Source organism: Aulonocara sp. 'chitande type north' Nkhata Bay, linkage group LG3, assembly GCF_057382095.1.
Source record: "Aulonocara sp. 'chitande type north' Nkhata Bay isolate Kocher_YH1m ecotype deep benthic linkage group LG3, A_spYH_male_GT1.1, whole genome shotgun sequence".
In the NCBI taxonomy this organism is placed as follows: domain Eukaryota; kingdom Metazoa; phylum Chordata; class Actinopteri; order Cichliformes; family Cichlidae; genus Aulonocara; species Aulonocara sp. 'chitande type north' Nkhata Bay.
Window position 1 is genome coordinate 40,084,107 of NC_141346.1, and position 17,672 is coordinate 40,101,778.

The window sequence follows — 17,672 nt, forward strand, 5'->3', positions numbered from 1 at the left end:
TTTGCAATTTTCCAAATGAAAAAGTTCCCCCTTAAAAGAGCAATGTGTGTCAGGAGGTTCGAATAGTACCACCTCTGTTTCTTTGTCCATTCATGTTGGAAAGGTCTATCACTGATCATGTTTTTTCGTCTGCAATACAGTCCAGCAAGGCCTTTTACAATATATATATATATATATATATATGCGGTGACTCCCAAGCTAGGCGAGTGGCTCCAGCAGATCCCGCAGGGGCGTGCTGGCCCCTGCGGGCGGTTTATCCTTCAAGCTCGGGTCCTCTACCAGAGGCCTGGGAGCTTGAGGGTCCTGCACAGTATCTTAGCTGTTCCCAGGACTGCGCTCTTCTGGACAGAGATCTCCGATGTTATTCCCGGGATCTGCTGGAGCCACTCGCCTAGCTTGGGAGTCACCGCATATATATATATATTAGGGGTGCAACGATACACAAAATTCACGGTTCGGTTCGATACTTTGGTGTCACGGTTCGATATTTTTTCGATACAAAAAAAATGTTCATGCCTTTTTAATTTGTCATTTATTAAAATTATAAATATATATTTTAACTCAAAAGTACAGTTTTTAAATTTAATGTTGCTGAAACAAAAATAATTAAAAAAATAAATATATCTGATTGAGGAATCACTCATCTTTGGAAAAGAGAGTTTATTACAGAGAAATGGCTCTTTCCAAAATAAAAGCTATACTATACGCTTCTTCTGGGCTATATTCTCAGCAGCATATTGTAGCGGGTCAGGGCGGGGTTCTGTTTGTACAGTTATGTTTTGTTTATGTTGCCATAGTGACGGGTGACGCCCTCTCGCTGCGACGGTGTGTCCTTCCGGGGTCAGAGGGCGCCCTGTGTGTTGTTGTTGTTGTTGCTGTGCGGTTGCCGCGCTGAGCAGTTAGCTAGCGGCAGTGTTCTTCTGCAGATGTCAATAAACGGCTGTGCTCCCTGGCTAGCTCACGGGAAGCAAGACCAAACAACACCTCCGTCTCCTCCTTGTCTGAGCTCGCCACATTGGTGTCAGAAGTGGGATGATGGTGGCACCCCATGTTCTGACCCGAGTGACTTTTCCTCCGCCTGTCGTGACCGGCGGTGCGCCAAAAGAAGGCACCTGGATATTTGCAAAGTGAAAGCAAAAAACAAGCGCAAATTCAAACGCGATTTCAATATGTCACATATTGACAGTGGCTCACCGATGCCAATGACATAATTACCCAGCTACATTTCCGAAAGAATGCAAAAGCATTGACATATATTTTTCCTTCCTACAATAGCCCGACGGGCAGGGCAGAGATAGATTTTGGTAGCCCGACTGGAAAAATCGCTAGCCCGATTTTGCAAGCCCTGTGTTACAGGCATGGCCCTTTAAGGATGAAGCCTGATGGGAAATGTATTCGGGATGTGTGTAGCGGGACTGCCTGGTGTGTGTGTGTGTGAAGAGAGAGAGCGGAGAAGGGGAAAAAGTAACGGTTAGCTACAGAAGAGACGGAAAGAAAATAAATAAAAGGAATATAATAACTCCCTCGACAGCCAGAGTTGTGTCGGCGATGCTCGCTGTGAGTAAACTGTTTCAGCCCACTGTACGCTGTGTTCGTGCCTTAGAGAAGAAATAAAGTTCGGTGAAGCAGTTTCCTACGCCTCCTTCGATCTTTTTGCTAGCGGAGTTGACCTGTATAGTAAGCTGTTGCCGGCTACGAGTCAGTTACGGAACCTTCAAGTAACTGCCAGAGGTTTCCTTACTACGGTTCGGGGCCGCGGATCTGGCGCGGTAACACCTGTATCTGATTGAGGAGTCACTCATCTTTGGAAAAGAGAGTTTATTACAGAGAAATGGCTCTTTCCAAAATAAAAGCTATACTATACGCTTCTTCTGGGCTATATTCTCAGCAGCATATTGTAGCGGGTCAGGGCTGTTCGGGGTTCTGTTTGTACAGTTATGTTTTGTTTATGTTGCCATAGTGACGGGTGACGCCCTCTCGCTGCGACGGTGTGTCCTTCCGGGGTCAGAGGGCGCCCTGTGTGTTGTTGTTGTGGCTGTGCGGTTGCCGCGCTGAGCAGTTAGCTAGCGGCAGTGTTCTTCTGCAGATGTCAATAAACGGCTGTGCTCCCTGGCTAGCTCACGGGAAGCAAGACCAAACGACACCTCCGTCTCCTCGTTGTCTGAGCTCGCCACATTAGTGTCAGAAGTGGGATGATGGTGGCACCCCATGTTCTGACCCGAGTGACTTTTCCCCCGCCGGTCGTGACCGGCCGGTGCGCCAAAAGAAGGCACCTGGACATTTGCAGGACTTTGTGTGGGGCAATGGGGTCGTCGGGGACGACTGACCCCTTAGGCGGGGGCTATGTAGCGGGTCAGGGCTGTTCAGGGTTCTGTTTGTACAGTTATGTTTTGTTTATGTTGCCATAGTGACGGGTGACGCCTTCTCGCTGCGACGGTGTGTCCTTCCGGGGTCAGAGGGCGCTCTGTGTGTTGTTGTTGCTGTGCGGTTGCCGCGCTGAGCAGTTAGCTAGTGGCAGTGTTCTTCTGCAGATGTCAATAAACGGCTGTGCTCCCTGGCTAGCTCACGGTAAGCAAGACCAAACGACACCTCCGTCTCCTCGTTGTCTGAGCTCGCCACAATATTAAACATATCAGGTCCCCATAAGGAGAATCATGTGCTAACGGCTGTCTAAATGACTCGGGTAAAGTTTGTAACATGCATGCTTGTTGTTTTTGTCTGCTTCCACTTGTCTTTGCACTAGGATGATGTCGGCGTAAATGTGCAGTCATATTCGTTGTGTTCCCACTAGTGCTCCGTTATCGAGCTACCCCTGCGTGGGGCTAGACGGCTAACACGTTAACGAGCTAACTGCTCGCTAACACACGAGTTCCCACCCATGTAATTGAGCATTGCGTGGCACATCCAACATACTGTTTTACTTTAGTCCATGACGCGCTTACCTTCAGGGTCATACGTCACATGAAAACCAAAATAATTCCAAACGCCAGATCTGAATGAGGGTGGGGAAGGTTCAATTTGCCATGTTGCAAGGAGAGCTTAACTTCTGTCTCGCTAGCTTGCCCTGCGCTCTTCCTCCTGACTATGCTGTCTGTGTTGAGCGCTCAGTGGATCTGCGCTCGACAGTGCAGCCTAGGCTGAGTAGTCGAACGCAGATTTACTGAGCGCTCAACACAGACAGCATCGTCAGAAGGAAAGTTGATAAAATAAATTACAAATGTTGTATTGTTCGATACATATGCGTACCGAACCGAAAGCACTGTATCGAACGGTTCAATATCGATACGAGTATCGTTGCACCCCTAATATATATATATATATAGTATTCTTTTTAAGATAAAGTAAACATCACCATAACATGAAAGTGAAAAGAGTGCCGGGCCAAGGATAGATCCTTGAGGGATGCCCCATGTAAGCCGCTGAACATGACGTAAAAACAATTCAAGGCGAGTTCCTTTTAGTGCTCACAGCTCTCCATAAAGACTAGGACACCATGATCCACTCTATCAAACACTCAGGTCTAAAAGCACTAAAAAGGCAGGATTACCTGAGTCTGCAATTAATAAAAGATAATCAAAAATGTTTAAAAGTACAGTTTCTGTGCTGTGATGTTATTTTGAAACCTGACTGAAATGTTTCAGTGACGCCATTTATTTCCAGAAAAGTCTAGAGCTGAAGGACAATTTTATCCACCACCATAGACCAAAAAGGGAGTTTAGAGATTGGTCTAAAACCAGCAAAGGAATTTTGATCATGAGCAGGAAGAGTGATTTGACACCTGCTAGCAGCAGCCTCATCACCAAAAACAACCCAGAACATTTTTCACAAATAGCTGGAGACTCTGGAAAGTGTGTGATGGGTAAATCATTAAAGTGTAAATGGTGTTAAAAAAAACAGTAACAGTTTCTTCATAAGACTGTTAGAGCTAAGTTGTTCCAAAGTAATGCATCATTATGACGACCTTACATTTGGCAGTACTGTTGCTAAAACCAGTAATCAAATTCCTGCTTAATGGTTCCATTAAAAAAAGAAAAATATATAAATTTTATGGCAGTTGAGCAACACTTGTTGGAAAAGTGGGCTGAAATATTTCAGGTCTGATGGAAATTTGTTTCATGAAAACAGAAAAATGTTAAGTTAAAGTGTTGACTTTTGCTAGTAGCACTTTTAGCTAAGTGCGCGCAATGACCACAATGACGATGCTAGTATGCTAATGTTTATCAGGCAGCCGTGTTAACCATGTTCTTCAGCTTGTTCACATTTGCAAAGAACACGAATTACAGTTGCAGTTGTGGTGACTAACAAAACACAATCAATTTGAAACAGTAATGATAATAAGAAGTCATTTTCAAAAGGAGCCTTTGAACATTTGTAGTTTCTTTTATCAGCACAAAATGTTTCATGGTCTCCCAGTTCACTCAGTAATGTTGCCAAACTATGTTACTTACCTTCAGTTGTTACATGCCATTTGAGCAGTTTAATAACCTATCTGATGAAACATAAAGAGCATAACCCTCTTTGATTATATCACTGAAAATGTGCTCATTATATTTAATCGGTTTATTTAAGCATTTTGTGAGTTTTTAGTTATTAGTTTCTTTGTCATTTCGTAAAATAAATGCAAAACATTTGAATTTTTGTTACAATTAACAACCTTTGTGTCTTTTTCATTTCCACAAGTCGAACTTTCCCTTCCAAACACTCGGCTCACCAGCAGCTAGAGTCTGGCTTATTGTTGGTGAATGGGGCTATTCCTGGAGGCTGACCTTTAAACAAACACATTCGCTGGTTTATAAATCTCCCCACCTCTACCGACTTGGTGTGAAATGCAGGTTAAGATTTATCTTCAAATTATCAGTGAGGTAAACTCAGAGTGCCCTGGATTTGTCAACGCTGACCTAAAAGCTATCAGGAGGATTATTAATGGCATGAAACAAACTGAGAAACTACGGGATGAACTGGGCAGCGTTTGACCTTGGTCTCTGGTTGGTGTTTGTGACATTAAATTGAACCTGTTAAATATTGATGGTTCCCAAGCACAGGGTGTGACAAAGAAATTGTTAACTCGAGTCTTCTGGCCTTGAGATATGCAAACCGAAACAATAAAACCTATGCGGTGGAGCATAATTTAGAGAAATATATTCGTATATGTTTCGATATGAGTTTTGAAGTGTTATAGTGAATAGTGATTACAAAAAAACTAGTTGTTTTTTTTAAGCAATGATATCCTTTAAAAGTTATTAAATGACAAATAGTGTAATCATTTATTATGAGAGATGGGAGAATTTTATATGTTTGAGTATTTTTCATAAACATAACCAGAAATGCATACAGAGTCACGGCGTCATTAAGAGTAGCAGATGACCATTGGACCCTGAAAGTGAGTCGATAAACACCTGTTCAGTTTCAGGGGTGTAAAATGCAAAAAAAAAAAAAAAAAAAAAAGAGGATAGAGTACACGTGTGTGCGTGTGAGAGAGAGAGAGTGTAGGGGGAGGAGAGACTGCAAGTGAGTCATATAACTGATTATACTTATCTGTTGAACTGGACACATCTCTCAGTGGCGGAGCGGACACACATCACACACACACATTCACCCAAATCCGATGTTTTTATCTTCATAAAAAAACAACTTTTATTAAATTCAAAAACTTCAGTCTGTCGTCACTGACAGTTGGGCCGAGGAGAAGTCATGGATCCAATCGTGGAAGTGGTGGCTGTGATTTTGGGGTTCATCGGATGGATAATGGTGGGGGTTGCGATTCCAAACCGTTACTGGAGGACCTCCACTGTTGACGGAAATGTCATCACCACCTCTACAATCTATGAAAACCTGTGGATGTCCTGCGCGACAGATTCAACCGGGGTCAGTAACTGCAGGGACTTCCCTTCGATGCTCGCTTTGAATGGTATGCTGACAAAAAAATTGACTTCTTAATAATATCATGAGGTTCGGGAAAGTTGGATGCCATCAAATGTTTATGTTGCTTTGTCTGGAGGAGGGTTTCTGTCATAAGAAATGTATTAAAAGGACAACTTGAAGAGCTTAGATGTCCTATCTTTTGTTGTACTGTGGGTACACATTAAAACATCAATCCATCTTTGAAAAATCTGCTAGAATTATGTGGTTTTGTGTATCTATGCACTGTTTCCAGGTTACATCCAAGCGTCTCGTGCCTTGATGATTGCCTCGATAGTGTTTGGCACATTTGGACTGCTGGGCTCGCTGATCGGGATACAATGCTCTAAAGCAGGAGGAGAAAACTATGTTCTCAAAGGGAGGATCGCAGGCACTGCTGGAGTACTTTTTATGCTTCAAGGTAACAAAAGCATAGAAAATACAGTCTGTTCTTCCTGGCTATTCAGATAACAATATTGACCTCCTATTACACTACCCCTTAAAGAAGATAAAGAAACCTCCCCAGCATGCTGATGAATCATGATAATGCCCTACCGCCTTTTTAGATCAGTCCTACCTATTTTTGTTTACTTCAATACTTTGGATCAGAGTTAAACTCTGACCCGTCACTGTTTTATTGCTCACTAAAGACTCCCTGTTGTTGTTGTCTGTTTTTTTCTATCAAAAGGTTTGTGCACTATGGTTGCAGTGTCCTGGTATGCTTTCAATATCACTCAGAATTTCTTTGATCCCTACTACCCTGGCACAAAGTAAGTTGCTGTTAGTGGTGTGAGATAAACAGGCCTAAAGTGCAGTGCCAGCAGCCCATAATTTTGCTATGTGTCACAGGTATGAGATAGGAGAAGGGCTTTACATCGGCTGGTGCTCTGCTGTGCTCGCCATCGCTGGAGGAGCCGTTCTCACCTGCTCCTGCAAATTGGGCACAGAGGAAAAATAGTGAGTTTGATCTCTTTTTGATGTACAGAGCTGGAGGTAATTCTCAGAGTCTACAGGTGCAGTCTGGCCCCGCCATGAAAAATGTTCTGGTTAAATTAAAGAAAACACGAATGTGCTGAATGTTCTGTTATTAATTTGATACAAAGGGAGACGGATGCCGTGGCTCTCTAGCGACTCACTGTGGCAACATGAACTTATCTCAAAGTGTCGATAGTTCCCACCCATCCAGGTGTCTTTGTCTCGACTGTGCTAAGTGGCAGGTTTAAGGGGCTTATAGTAGGTTTATAGTTTATTTGGTAATTACCTGTCTCAATGGTAAACATGGGCAAAAGAACAAATAAAAATTGTATGAAAATTTTTTGACCCACCTTCATTACAGGGACATCATAAAACACAGCATAGAAAAGATTTTAAATTTCTCTGTGGAGAGATCTCTGTTTGGAGATGGAAGCTCCTGAGCAGGTCTCAGACTGCTCAAAGTGAATAACGGAGACGTAGCAATCAAAGATTTGAAAAAGAATGAAAATCTTTGGCAGAAACAGAAACAAAAACCCACACACGTATTTATTAAAACCTTATTTTATTAGAAAGTCGGTAAAATTGTAAACTTTTTAAATCAGATTAGTGATTTAGATTTCTATCCAGGTAATCATTAGAATTAAAGTAGATCTAAACTGTGCTTTAAAAAGAAACAATGCAAACACGTTACCAAGATGGCTGCCTAGTGGCAAGTGCTCATGTCCCTGATTAGAAAGTTGGCTCCCCCCAGTGGTCAAAAAAAGTAGTAACTAGATTATTCACAAGAATTTTACTCACTTTACACTGACCATAGCCTGTTTATATTCACTTCTGATAGGTGCACTGCCACTATAAGGATAACTTATTCTAACACTATTCTAAAACTTTTAATTTCCTTGCTGAGACTCTGAGTATATGATGTGCAGCATGCTTGGGGTGATTTGTATTTCCACCATCTGATCCTGACGTTTTCTTTCTCTGCAGCCCTCTACCTCATGCAAGGGGAACTGTGTATTCTGGACCAGCACCAACCAGAAGCCTGGCCGCCAGTACTTACGGGAGAAACGCTTACGTCTGAGCAGGATTTGGAAACTGAGCTTTGTGGACTTATTCATCCCTTCACTTTTGGCTGGTCTAACTAACACATTGTGCCATTTCATCACTGTGGAAACACTTGCAGTGCATCAGATGTTCACTGTTGGGAGTATTTCAGCTGTATATGTTATATACAAATAACCGCAGTTTCAAAATGCATGTTCTGTAGAAATAACATGGATAAAATGATTGCAAAAAGCTTGACAAAACATCAGCGTCACTGCACAAACTCACTGTGCGCTCTCAATGATTAATATTTATATTTCTCTGATATTGTCACTTATTTTCCAATGAATTCAATCACATTTGTAAGGGGAAGGTCAAAAGTGTGATGATTGTTGGGATATGTTGTTTTGTACAGTTTTGTAGGCGACACCTGAGGCGCTGGAGGGCAGGTTGTCTTTGTTTTGATTGTATTTTGCCTGTTTGTTTGTTTTTGGGGTTTTGTTGTTGTTGTTGTTGTTTTTTTTGGGGGGGGGGGGGTAAGCAAATGTACAAATTTAAATGTTTTACATTGAACATTCCAGTTTTGCTTACCACAGACAAAAACAGTGGTGGCTGTATTCTTCCTTTTTTAAATAAAAAATTAAATTAAAATTAAAAAACCATCAGCCAGGCGCATGATTACAGGTCATCAGGACATGATTTGGGTAAAATATTGTGGGAAATCATCAACAACCTGTTCGGTGTCTGTGTTCAGAGTAAAGACTGATTGCAAATGTTATATTTTCATCAAATTCCACATTTTTACTATTTAAATTTGGTGCTAAAAGCAGCAAATTCAAATGTCTTTATGTGTCAAATAAAGACTGTATTTTGTACAACTTATTTAATAATAATAAAGAAGATAGGGAAGAGTCACTGGGTGGTCACCTTAACCCGTGGTAAATGTATGCAGGTGGAAGCGGTCTTAACCAGGATGACAGTGACTCCGTTTAGAGGACACATCAACCACCGAATGATTGAAAATCCTGTGACTTGTGTGCCTTTAGCACCAGGTCTCAGCTCAGCAACTTCTTGTTCAGTTTGTTAACAAAACACAAGAGGAGAACACATCTTATGTGAGTTGGTGTGTGTGTGTCCACCGGTTCAAGGTGAACTCAAGCTGTTTTGGTGAAACATGGCTGCCCAGCTTCTTATTACGACTGTTAAAATGCTCGATAGTGCAATTATCTGCTGAAGCTTAACCTCAGTGTCAGAATGGGGAAAAAATTTGATTTAAGTGACTTTGAGTGCCAGACGGGCTGAAAAATGCTGATCTACTGCGACAGATCACAACCCTTTGTAGGGTTTACAGTGAAACAGTCTGAAAAAGAGAAAATATCCAGACGCAAGAAAATGTCTTGCTGATGTCAAAGGTCAGATTAGAATGTCCAGACTGTTTTCAGATGATAGGAAGGCAACAGTTACTCAAATAACCACTCGTTACAACCAAGTCTCTGAATGCCCAACATATCGAGCACTGAAGCAGATGGGCTGCAGCAGCAGAGGACCTCAATGGGTGACACTCATGTCAGCTAACATGATGTTGAGGCTACGCATGGACAACAAAACTTGACAACAGATGATTGTACTGATGAGTCTCAATTTGCTTCAACTGCTACAGTGGTAGGGATTAGGAGTACACAAGAGGAAAGCATTGACCCATCCTGCTTTGTATCAGCGTTTGTCCTGCTGCTGGTGATGTAATGGTGTGTGATATTTTCTTGGCATGCTTTAGGCCATTTAGACACCTGAGCTTCATTTGTATGGCACAGGCTACCTGATTATTGTTGCTGACAACAATAGCGTGTCATGTCACACAGCTCAAATCATCTTAAACATGACAATGAGTTCACTTTACTGAAATGGCCTCCACAGTCACCCCATCTCAAACTAATAGAGCACCTTTGGGATGGAACAGAAGATGCACATCATGCGTGATGTCAGTATGAAGCAAAATCTCTTAGGAATGCTTCCTGCGCCTTGTTCAATCCGTACTATGATGAATTAAGGTCGATCTTACTCTTAAAAGGCAAAAAGATGTCCGACCTTGTACCACACGGTATAACTATGAAGTGAGTGAGCCAGTGAGTGTAAATCACTTCAAAAATGAAGATTCAGGATTATTTTAAATTAAGTTATTAAATGACAAAACTTTATAGACCTGCAGAGAACTAAAAGAAATGATGATTTATCATGATCGATTATTATTATTATTATTATTATTATTATTATTAGGACAGGATGATTACGGTTTTCGCATTCTTTGCATTTCGCATTCTTTGAGGTAAAAACACAGACTGGGCCTGTTCAGCAGGTTGTTTTACGTTGCATAACACGTCGTCATGCGTTACCACTGTCAATTACATACCCCGTGGTGACGTTTGGCCGCAGTGTGCAGGCTGCCGGGCCCATGCAGGGACATGGTGGGAGCGTCACTGTTAAAATAGCTTATCCAATGAGAGCAGCCCACGTTTCCGGGCGAACACGGATGTGCACCTCGCGGACCAACCATGGAAAAGTAGAGCAGATAGGGCGGGGACGGCTCTGGCAGAGGGGCAAGGTTTCGTTTACAAAGTGTAAGGACGGTCAGCTGTTCGGCTTCAGCAACAGACTAGTCGTTTTAACTTTAAAACGAGTCTAGAAAATAATTAATTCAGGCGGGGTAGTGAATTTAAGCTGCTAGTTCTTTTGTGAGGGGAGGAACCTTTCAGCGATACGACTCATTTCTACACGGAATACTGTCCGATTGGGACCGTAAATACACCGTCGTAGCTGTTCTGTAGAGAGGGGAGACCCATGAGGGTGTAATAAATAACAGGCAGATTTCAATGAAACAGACAGGCGCTTTCAGTCGAAGCGGACGCAGAGCTGTGAAGTTGGCTGGTTCCGGTGTTAAAGCGTGAATCCGGGAAGAGATGGAGCCGTGTCGGCGGGCCGGACTCAGCGGGGTCCTGTGCTCCCTGTCACTGCTGTGTGTCATCCTGGACATCCAGCTGGACGGTAAGACCCACTTCACGTTAAAAGAAAACAAAAAACAGCCTGCTTACTCACTTGTTTGTCGTCTTTAGTGCTAAAAATTCATCAAGCCGGCTTAATTACTGACCCCGAAACTGCTCTTAAAATACTAATACAAAAAAGTAATTACTATATCGTTGCTCTGATTTAAAGATACCGGCTATTAATCTGTAAAAGTTAAACATGAAGGCTTTAAAAGATGTTTCCAAGGGCAGCATCCTTACAACCAGGGGCGTAGTGAGGACTTACAGTCCCAGCACCACCTGCTTTTACCTGTGTCAGGCCTCTGCCCTTAGTAATATTTATAGTTCAGTTACATTTATATGTTATTTTAAAAACACTGATTGTATAAGGTTTCGTCTTGCAGTAATACTCCACTTTCACTTTTCATTACATCGGTTTTCTTTAGTTTCTCCCCTCCCTCGTTCCGCGCCAGCGCTAAATTACTTTCAGCTCTACACTTAACTGCGTACTTTACTACTAAAGGTGAGGTTTAATACACAGTAATTGTACTGTATTTAAGTATTTCTCTACCTTCTGCTTCTATTCCACTATATTTTGGATGCAGATGGAGATTTTAAGACTTTAGTCGCTTATTCATTTGAAGATTAACTGCATTATTATAGATCAATGCCTATAAGCAATGTAGAAGGATGTAAAACAGTCCTCAACTGCAATGATCCACTAATATAATGTGTATGATTCTGAAAAGTGCCATTCTGTGTAATGAGTACTTTCACTTTAGGTAGTTAAAATATATTTTGATAATGTGACTTGTGCAATATTTAGCATAAAAGTGCATAAGAGGTGAATAAGGGAGAGGGAGTGGGTGAAGATGAGTGAAAAAGGAAAGCGGTGAAAGAGATGGTTTAGAAGATAGTAGGGAGACCTGCTGAGATGATCGCTCTGGTATAAAGACAGGAGACTGAGGTGAAGATGTTAAGAGTTTCATGGGAGGATGGAAAAGAGTGGAAATGAGTACATCAGAGGGAAAGGTCAGGCTGAGCAGTTCGGAGACAAGTTAGGTTGTTGGTCGGATGCCGTAGCTCGATTGTGCGTTTTGAATCTTTTTCTGAGCTTGTGCAGCCTCTGTCATCAGAAGAGAGGTGCAAGTGTGTACATTATTATTACATTATTGTACTTTATTGAGCCCCGTGGGGAAATTGCTCTCTGCATTTAACCCATTCACTCAGTGAAGCAGTGGGCAGCCATTGGGCGCCCGGGGAGCAGTGTGTAGGGACGGTACCTTGCTCAGGGGTACCTCAGGGTAGCTGTTAAGGGGAATCGAACCCCCGACCTTCCGATCATGGGGCAACCACTCTATCTACTGAGCTATCCCTGTGAACAAAAGACAAACACACAAAGAACACTGGGCTACACTGTGGTTTCCTTCTATAAAGTTGTCCCTCTTCAGTGTTTCCAGCGAGGCTCACACCCAGTTTTATGTTACAGGCGTCTTTGGGGAAACTCAGGCTGAGATTGAGCACCACTTGGAGATGGGCCGCAAACTTTTGGCAGCTGGTCAGCTGGCTGAAGCCCTGTCCCACTACCACTCTGCTGTGGGTAAGGTTACACACACAGACACGTTCTTGCCACTGGCTGACATTTTCAGTCTACACAGTCGGTGCTTGTCTGTACAGTCGAGAAAGGTGTGTTATTGTGCGGTAAAAGAGTTTAGAGGTTCAAAGCTTGTGTTTGTTGCTTTTGTTAAAATAAAAATGAATAAATTGTGATGATGCATTTTCCAGAGGGTGACTCTAAGAATTACCTGACCTTCTACAAGCGAGCTGCAGTGTTTCTGGCCATGGGAAAGTCCAAATCTGCCCTGCCAGATCTGACCAAGGCTATCCAACTCAAGCCCGATTTCTTGGCTGTAGGTCACTCGCTAGCCTTTCTTAATGTCTTCTATCATATTCCATTTCTTCTGCCCTCTTCAGAGTCTTCGTCATCCTATCTTTTCATCTGTTTGTATTTTTCAGGCCCGCTTGCAGAGAGGGAACATCCTGTTGAAGCAGGGCAGCACGCAGGAGGCACGGGAGGACTTTGAGGCAGTGGTAGGTTTTATAACGTGCTGCTTTTGCAGTCCTAAATCACTCTCCCACGTATGTTTGTCACAATAATATGTACCTGCTGTTCCAGCTGCAGCGGTCCTCAGACAACGAGGAAGCTCAGAACCAGCTGATGAAGGCGAACGAGCTGGAGGAGCTGCAGGAGGAGGCCCAGGCCGCGTACCACCAAGGGGACTACAGCACAACGATCACTGTGCTGGAGAGAGTTATAGAGGTAGGGGTCTTGTTGGTTAATTTTATTTTTCATTTACAATCTTACCAATACCAGCTGCTTCAAAGTGTGATTTCAAATCTGATTTTAATGCCTCAGCATTTTAGTTATTAAAGGAATCACTATGATCTTTGAGCTGATTGCTCATTTATAAAAAGTTTCCGTCTTCCTCTAGATCTCTCCTTGGGATCCGGAGTCTCGGGAGCTCCGCGCAGAGTGCTACATCCGGATGGGAGATCCACAGAAAGCCATCCAGGATCTCACGCCGACGACGCGGCTTCGCAACGACAACCGCGCCGCCTTTCTGAAGCTCGGCAAGCTGCACTACAGCCTCGGCGACCACCACGAGTCACTCAAGTGAGCGTCGTTCCTGGAATAAACAAATAGGTCTGGCTTGCTCAGCCACGCAAATGAAGTCTCACTTTTTCCATCTATTCACACGCAGCAACGTCAGAGAGTGTCTGAAACTCGACCAGGACGACAAGGAGTGCTTCAGCCACTACAAGCAGGTGAAGAAGCTCAGCAAGCAGCTGGACTCGGCCGAAGAGCTGATTGAGGAGGGCAGGTGGGTATTTCTGTTGGGCTGAGGCACTTCGCTTCCACCTGCATGCAAATGAGAGTTTCAGAGGGCAGCTATAGTCTCAGCCTCTGAAAGTGGAACATATACAAATGAGGGCAGAATTATTAGCACAGCTATGAAAATTTTCCCTTTGCTTTTAACAGAGCAAGGGATTTTCAACACAGCATTTTCTTTAGAAAGCATAAATTATAAATATTTTCACACAGTAACAGAATAATTTCATAAAAGAAGAAAAAATACCAGAGTCAGTGTTATTAGCCCCCTAAAAAAAACCACAAACCACTGCTGTGCAATGATTTGCTGTAACTTGTAATGCTCAGCTTGTAAGTTAAAGTTAAAACTGAGGGTTATCGTCCAACTTGCACACAGCAAAAAACTTCAGCAAGAGTTTGAGCTGTCAATGAGAAGACAGCTGGTCAAAGACAAAAGAAGACAGTTTAGACTTGAGAAAAAGAATGGCCGATGCTGGAGATTCATCAAAGAAAAGTGAGTTGTGATTCCTCAGGACACGCGTGAGAGCCTTATTGAGAACTAGAAGAAACAGTTGCAGGCTGTTAACCAGCAAAGAGAACACAAAACCGAGTATTAGCAGCAGGGGGGCTAATAATGTCGATGCAGGTAGTTTTTATGACATATTTGTGTTTCTGTGCCCAAAGTAAAATAATGTAAGCATCCAAAATAAAACAAGCATGTTTGGAAATGCTGTGTTTGAAAGTCCTGGCTCTCTTTAACGGCACTTATTTTATTTTCATAGGTGGGATAATAACTAACTCGTCTGTACATTTGCAGCTTGTAAACTGTGAACTGCTTCAGTGCCACAGCATGTTAAGTGCTTTGACCTTTAACTGTGTTTCTCTCTCCCCATTAGGCATCAAGAAGCCATAGAAAAGTATGAATCAGTAATGCAGACGGAGCCTAATGTCCCGTACTACACCAACCTGGCCAAAGAGAGGATCTGCTTCTGTCTTGTGAAGGTGGGAGAGTGACGGCAGCTTTTCTCACGAAGCGATGCTCATTTTTCTCCTCTCACATCCCCCAGAAGATGTGGAACCTCTAAATAAATCATCATTTCCTTGCAAACGCACTGTCCTAGTTCTCAATAGAGTTCAGTCTTAGTTTGTAATCATTCACCTTTTGCTTCATATCATTTCCAGATTAAATCAGCGACCGAGGCGATAGACGTGTGTTCGGAGGCCCACCAGAGAGACCCCCGCAACGCCAACGTCCTCAGAGACAGAGCAGAGGCCTATATCCTCAACCAGGACTACGAGAAAGGTGACACAGTCTTCTCAATGAATGCAACTCAACTCATCCCATGCTTATGTCCTGTTATGATGTCATGAGCCTATCGTAACCATAGACACAGCTTCCATCTCAGAACTGCACACGCAGTATCAGAAGATTTTTATTGATAATTGATGATTAAAGTAAAACAATATTACATAATTAGCCTCAGATATGTGGTACAAATAATATATAGGAGTAATCTGTAAATCCCTTGTGTGTCATGCAGCTGTGGAGGACTACCAGGAGGCGAGAGAGTTCGATGGCGACAGCAACGATATCAAAGAGGGGCTGGACCGAGCCCAGAGGCTGCTCAAGCAGTCTCGTAAGAGGGACTACTATAAAATCCTCGGTGTCAGCAGGTAACCAGTCCAGCCAGCTTCAACATAAACACTACACGTTTACTTTATTTTTCTGATGCCAAAGTCAACGCCCGTCAATATTATAAGAGGGCCCGCTAACGCTCAGAAACTTCCTCAGGAGTGCCAACAAGCAGGAGATCACCAAGGCGTACAGGAAGCTGGCACAGCAGTGGCACCCCGACAACTTCCAGTCTGAGGCCGAGAAGAAAGAAGCAGAAAAGAAGTTTATCGACATCGCATCGGCCAAAGAGGTCCTTACTGATCCAGGTCAGCAGCCAGCCTTGTTATTTAGTCTTTACAGCCACATTTCCACACCACCAATATCTGATTTTAAAGAATTTCCAGGATTTTAGACATACTTTACTCATCCCAGAGGGAAAGTCACAAATTCCAACAGTCTCCATAAACATCCATCTATTCATTTTCTTCCACTTATAGACTTGAAAAGTCTCCGAAAACTCCAATAGCAATGCATGGTGAGCAGCATGTATTACAGTCCAGAACACAAGCATTAAAATTAGTTGGGCTCATTTAGAAAGTTTGGCTTTCTCAGAAATGAAGTTAAGCTGAGCTATGAGAACATTCATGTGAAAGAAACGAGCGGCTTCGTTCTTCTTTTCACAAAACAGACCAAAAAATGTTGCTCAGCAGACGTTAAAACTGCAGCTCTGCAGTCAAAGAACAAACATTTACTGACTGTCAGGTTTTGTCTGATGAATAGACTGATGTCATTTTGGTATTGTGACAGTAGGGGGCAGCACAGTGGCACCTAAGTTCAAGTTCACCATCATCACAGGTCCTGTAAAAAATTGAATAGAATTGTAAAAGCAGAAGAAAATGGATGTTTGTCAAACCAAGTCCAAACTAGTTGATGTTGATCGTTTACTAAAATGTTAACGATCCTGTTCTCTATTACTTTTTTTTTTTTCCTAGAAATGAGACAGAAGTTTGATGCGGGCGAGGATCCGCTGGACCCAGAAAGCCAGCAAGGAGGCGGCGGAGGTCAGCAGGGCTGGCCTTTTCACTTCAACCCCTTTGAATCTGGCGGCAGCTTCCACTTCAAGTTCCAGTACAACTAGAGAGCAGGACTTGACGAACACACGGGCGGGGAAGGGGGGTAGTGTCGTTTTAGGTGGATTGGATACTTTGGAAAAAACCTTCGGGGGATTTTGGAGGACGAGTCTTCCTCAAAAGCTCTGCGTCAGCCTGGACGCAGGTTTTTGCAAACTTTTTTTTTGTTATTTTGGACTTTTTACCACAAAATCAAAGGACCTACCTGTGGTTACTCATAAATTACGTTGTGCTTGAAGAAAATGAAGTCTACAGACGAGCTCCGGAAATGTGTGACGGCTGGAAGCAGTGTCCGCTCTTATTCTTTCTTTGTGCCATTCTTTGAAGCGCTACTCGGCGCCTCCTTTTTATTTTTAGTGCCGTGACTCTTTGCTTGGAAATCTGTACGTCTGTCCGTTTGCTTGCAGTATTCTTTAAAGGTCTACTGATTTCAGTCTCTATTTTTTACCACGTCGAGACGTCTCTACACTAGAGAAGCAGGATTTTTATATTTATCATTAGACCTGTGGCTGTTGAGCTATATTTATGGTGAAACTCGAGCACCGCTACAGGAAACCTGTAGGTGTAAGAATTTCAATATCCTATGGATCTGAAGTCAGCGTAGGTGCTCTGTGATGTATACGTGTATATTTTTAAATTTAAATCAGCGCCTCCTGATAGCTAATTGGAATAATTCTGTGTGAATTTTGGTTTGGAGATGTTCATTTATATCCAGGGGCAGACATTATGGATGTAAGTGCACAAAATAAGTGGAAAAAAAAAGTTTAGAAAAACAGCCGCAAATGACTGCATTGACATTTAGAGTATTTCTGTTCCTCCCCTCCTCCTTTCAAGGAAACGTTTCGAAAGCTTGCACTTTTACTTTGTTTGAAAAGGCCACTTCACTCCTGAAATGTTACTGTAGGCCTTTGAAAAGCCTTCCACACACTCCCGTGTGTCTTCAGTGGCTATCCGAGAACCTCATTTATAAATAGGCGTGTCTGAGCTGCTGCTTTATTTTTCCCGAGGTACACCATATCTACTTCACGAGCAGCATGTTTGGATAATATTTATCCAATGGGTCGCACTGACACATACGAACTTCATACAGTTTATAAATGAGGTTCTTGCAGCCACACGGGCCACAC

At 42.8% G+C, this 17,672-nt stretch overlaps 2 protein-coding genes across 3 annotated transcripts; both read left to right on the forward strand.

The window, feature by feature from the left end:
* Positions 1-1,441: 1,441 nt before the first annotated feature.
* cldn15a (claudin 15a) lies at positions 1,442-8,442 on the forward strand. 2 transcript variants are annotated; one of them, XM_086281015.1, is made up of 6 exons: positions 1,442-2,568; positions 5,674-5,908; positions 6,155-6,319; positions 6,587-6,668; positions 6,748-6,855; positions 7,858-8,442. In XM_086281015.1, exons 2-6 carry the CDS (start codon positions 5,692-5,694, stop codon positions 7,949-7,951), a joined length of 666 nt encoding a protein of 221 aa, XP_086137141.1. In that variant the 5' UTR covers positions 1,442-2,568; positions 5,674-5,691; the 3' UTR covers positions 7,952-8,442. The 2 variants fall into 2 exon arrangements, with proteins under 2 accessions (XP_086137141.1, XP_086137132.1); XM_086281006.1 differs by having other exon boundaries at positions 1,442-1,557.
* Positions 8,443-10,475: 2,033 nt separating this feature from the next.
* Positions 10,476-17,318, forward strand: dnajc3b (DnaJ (Hsp40) homolog, subfamily C, member 3b). Its single transcript, XM_086280984.1, has 12 exons — positions 10,476-10,953; positions 12,421-12,531; positions 12,717-12,841; positions 12,948-13,022; positions 13,108-13,251; positions 13,424-13,605; positions 13,694-13,813; positions 14,697-14,802; positions 14,983-15,103; positions 15,342-15,474; positions 15,593-15,741; positions 16,408-17,318. The coding sequence occupies exons 1-12, from the start codon at positions 10,869-10,871 to the stop codon at positions 16,551-16,553; spliced, it is 1,497 nt and encodes a 498-aa protein (XP_086137110.1). The 5' UTR covers positions 10,476-10,868; the 3' UTR covers positions 16,554-17,318.
* Positions 17,319-17,672: the final 354 nt, after the last annotated feature.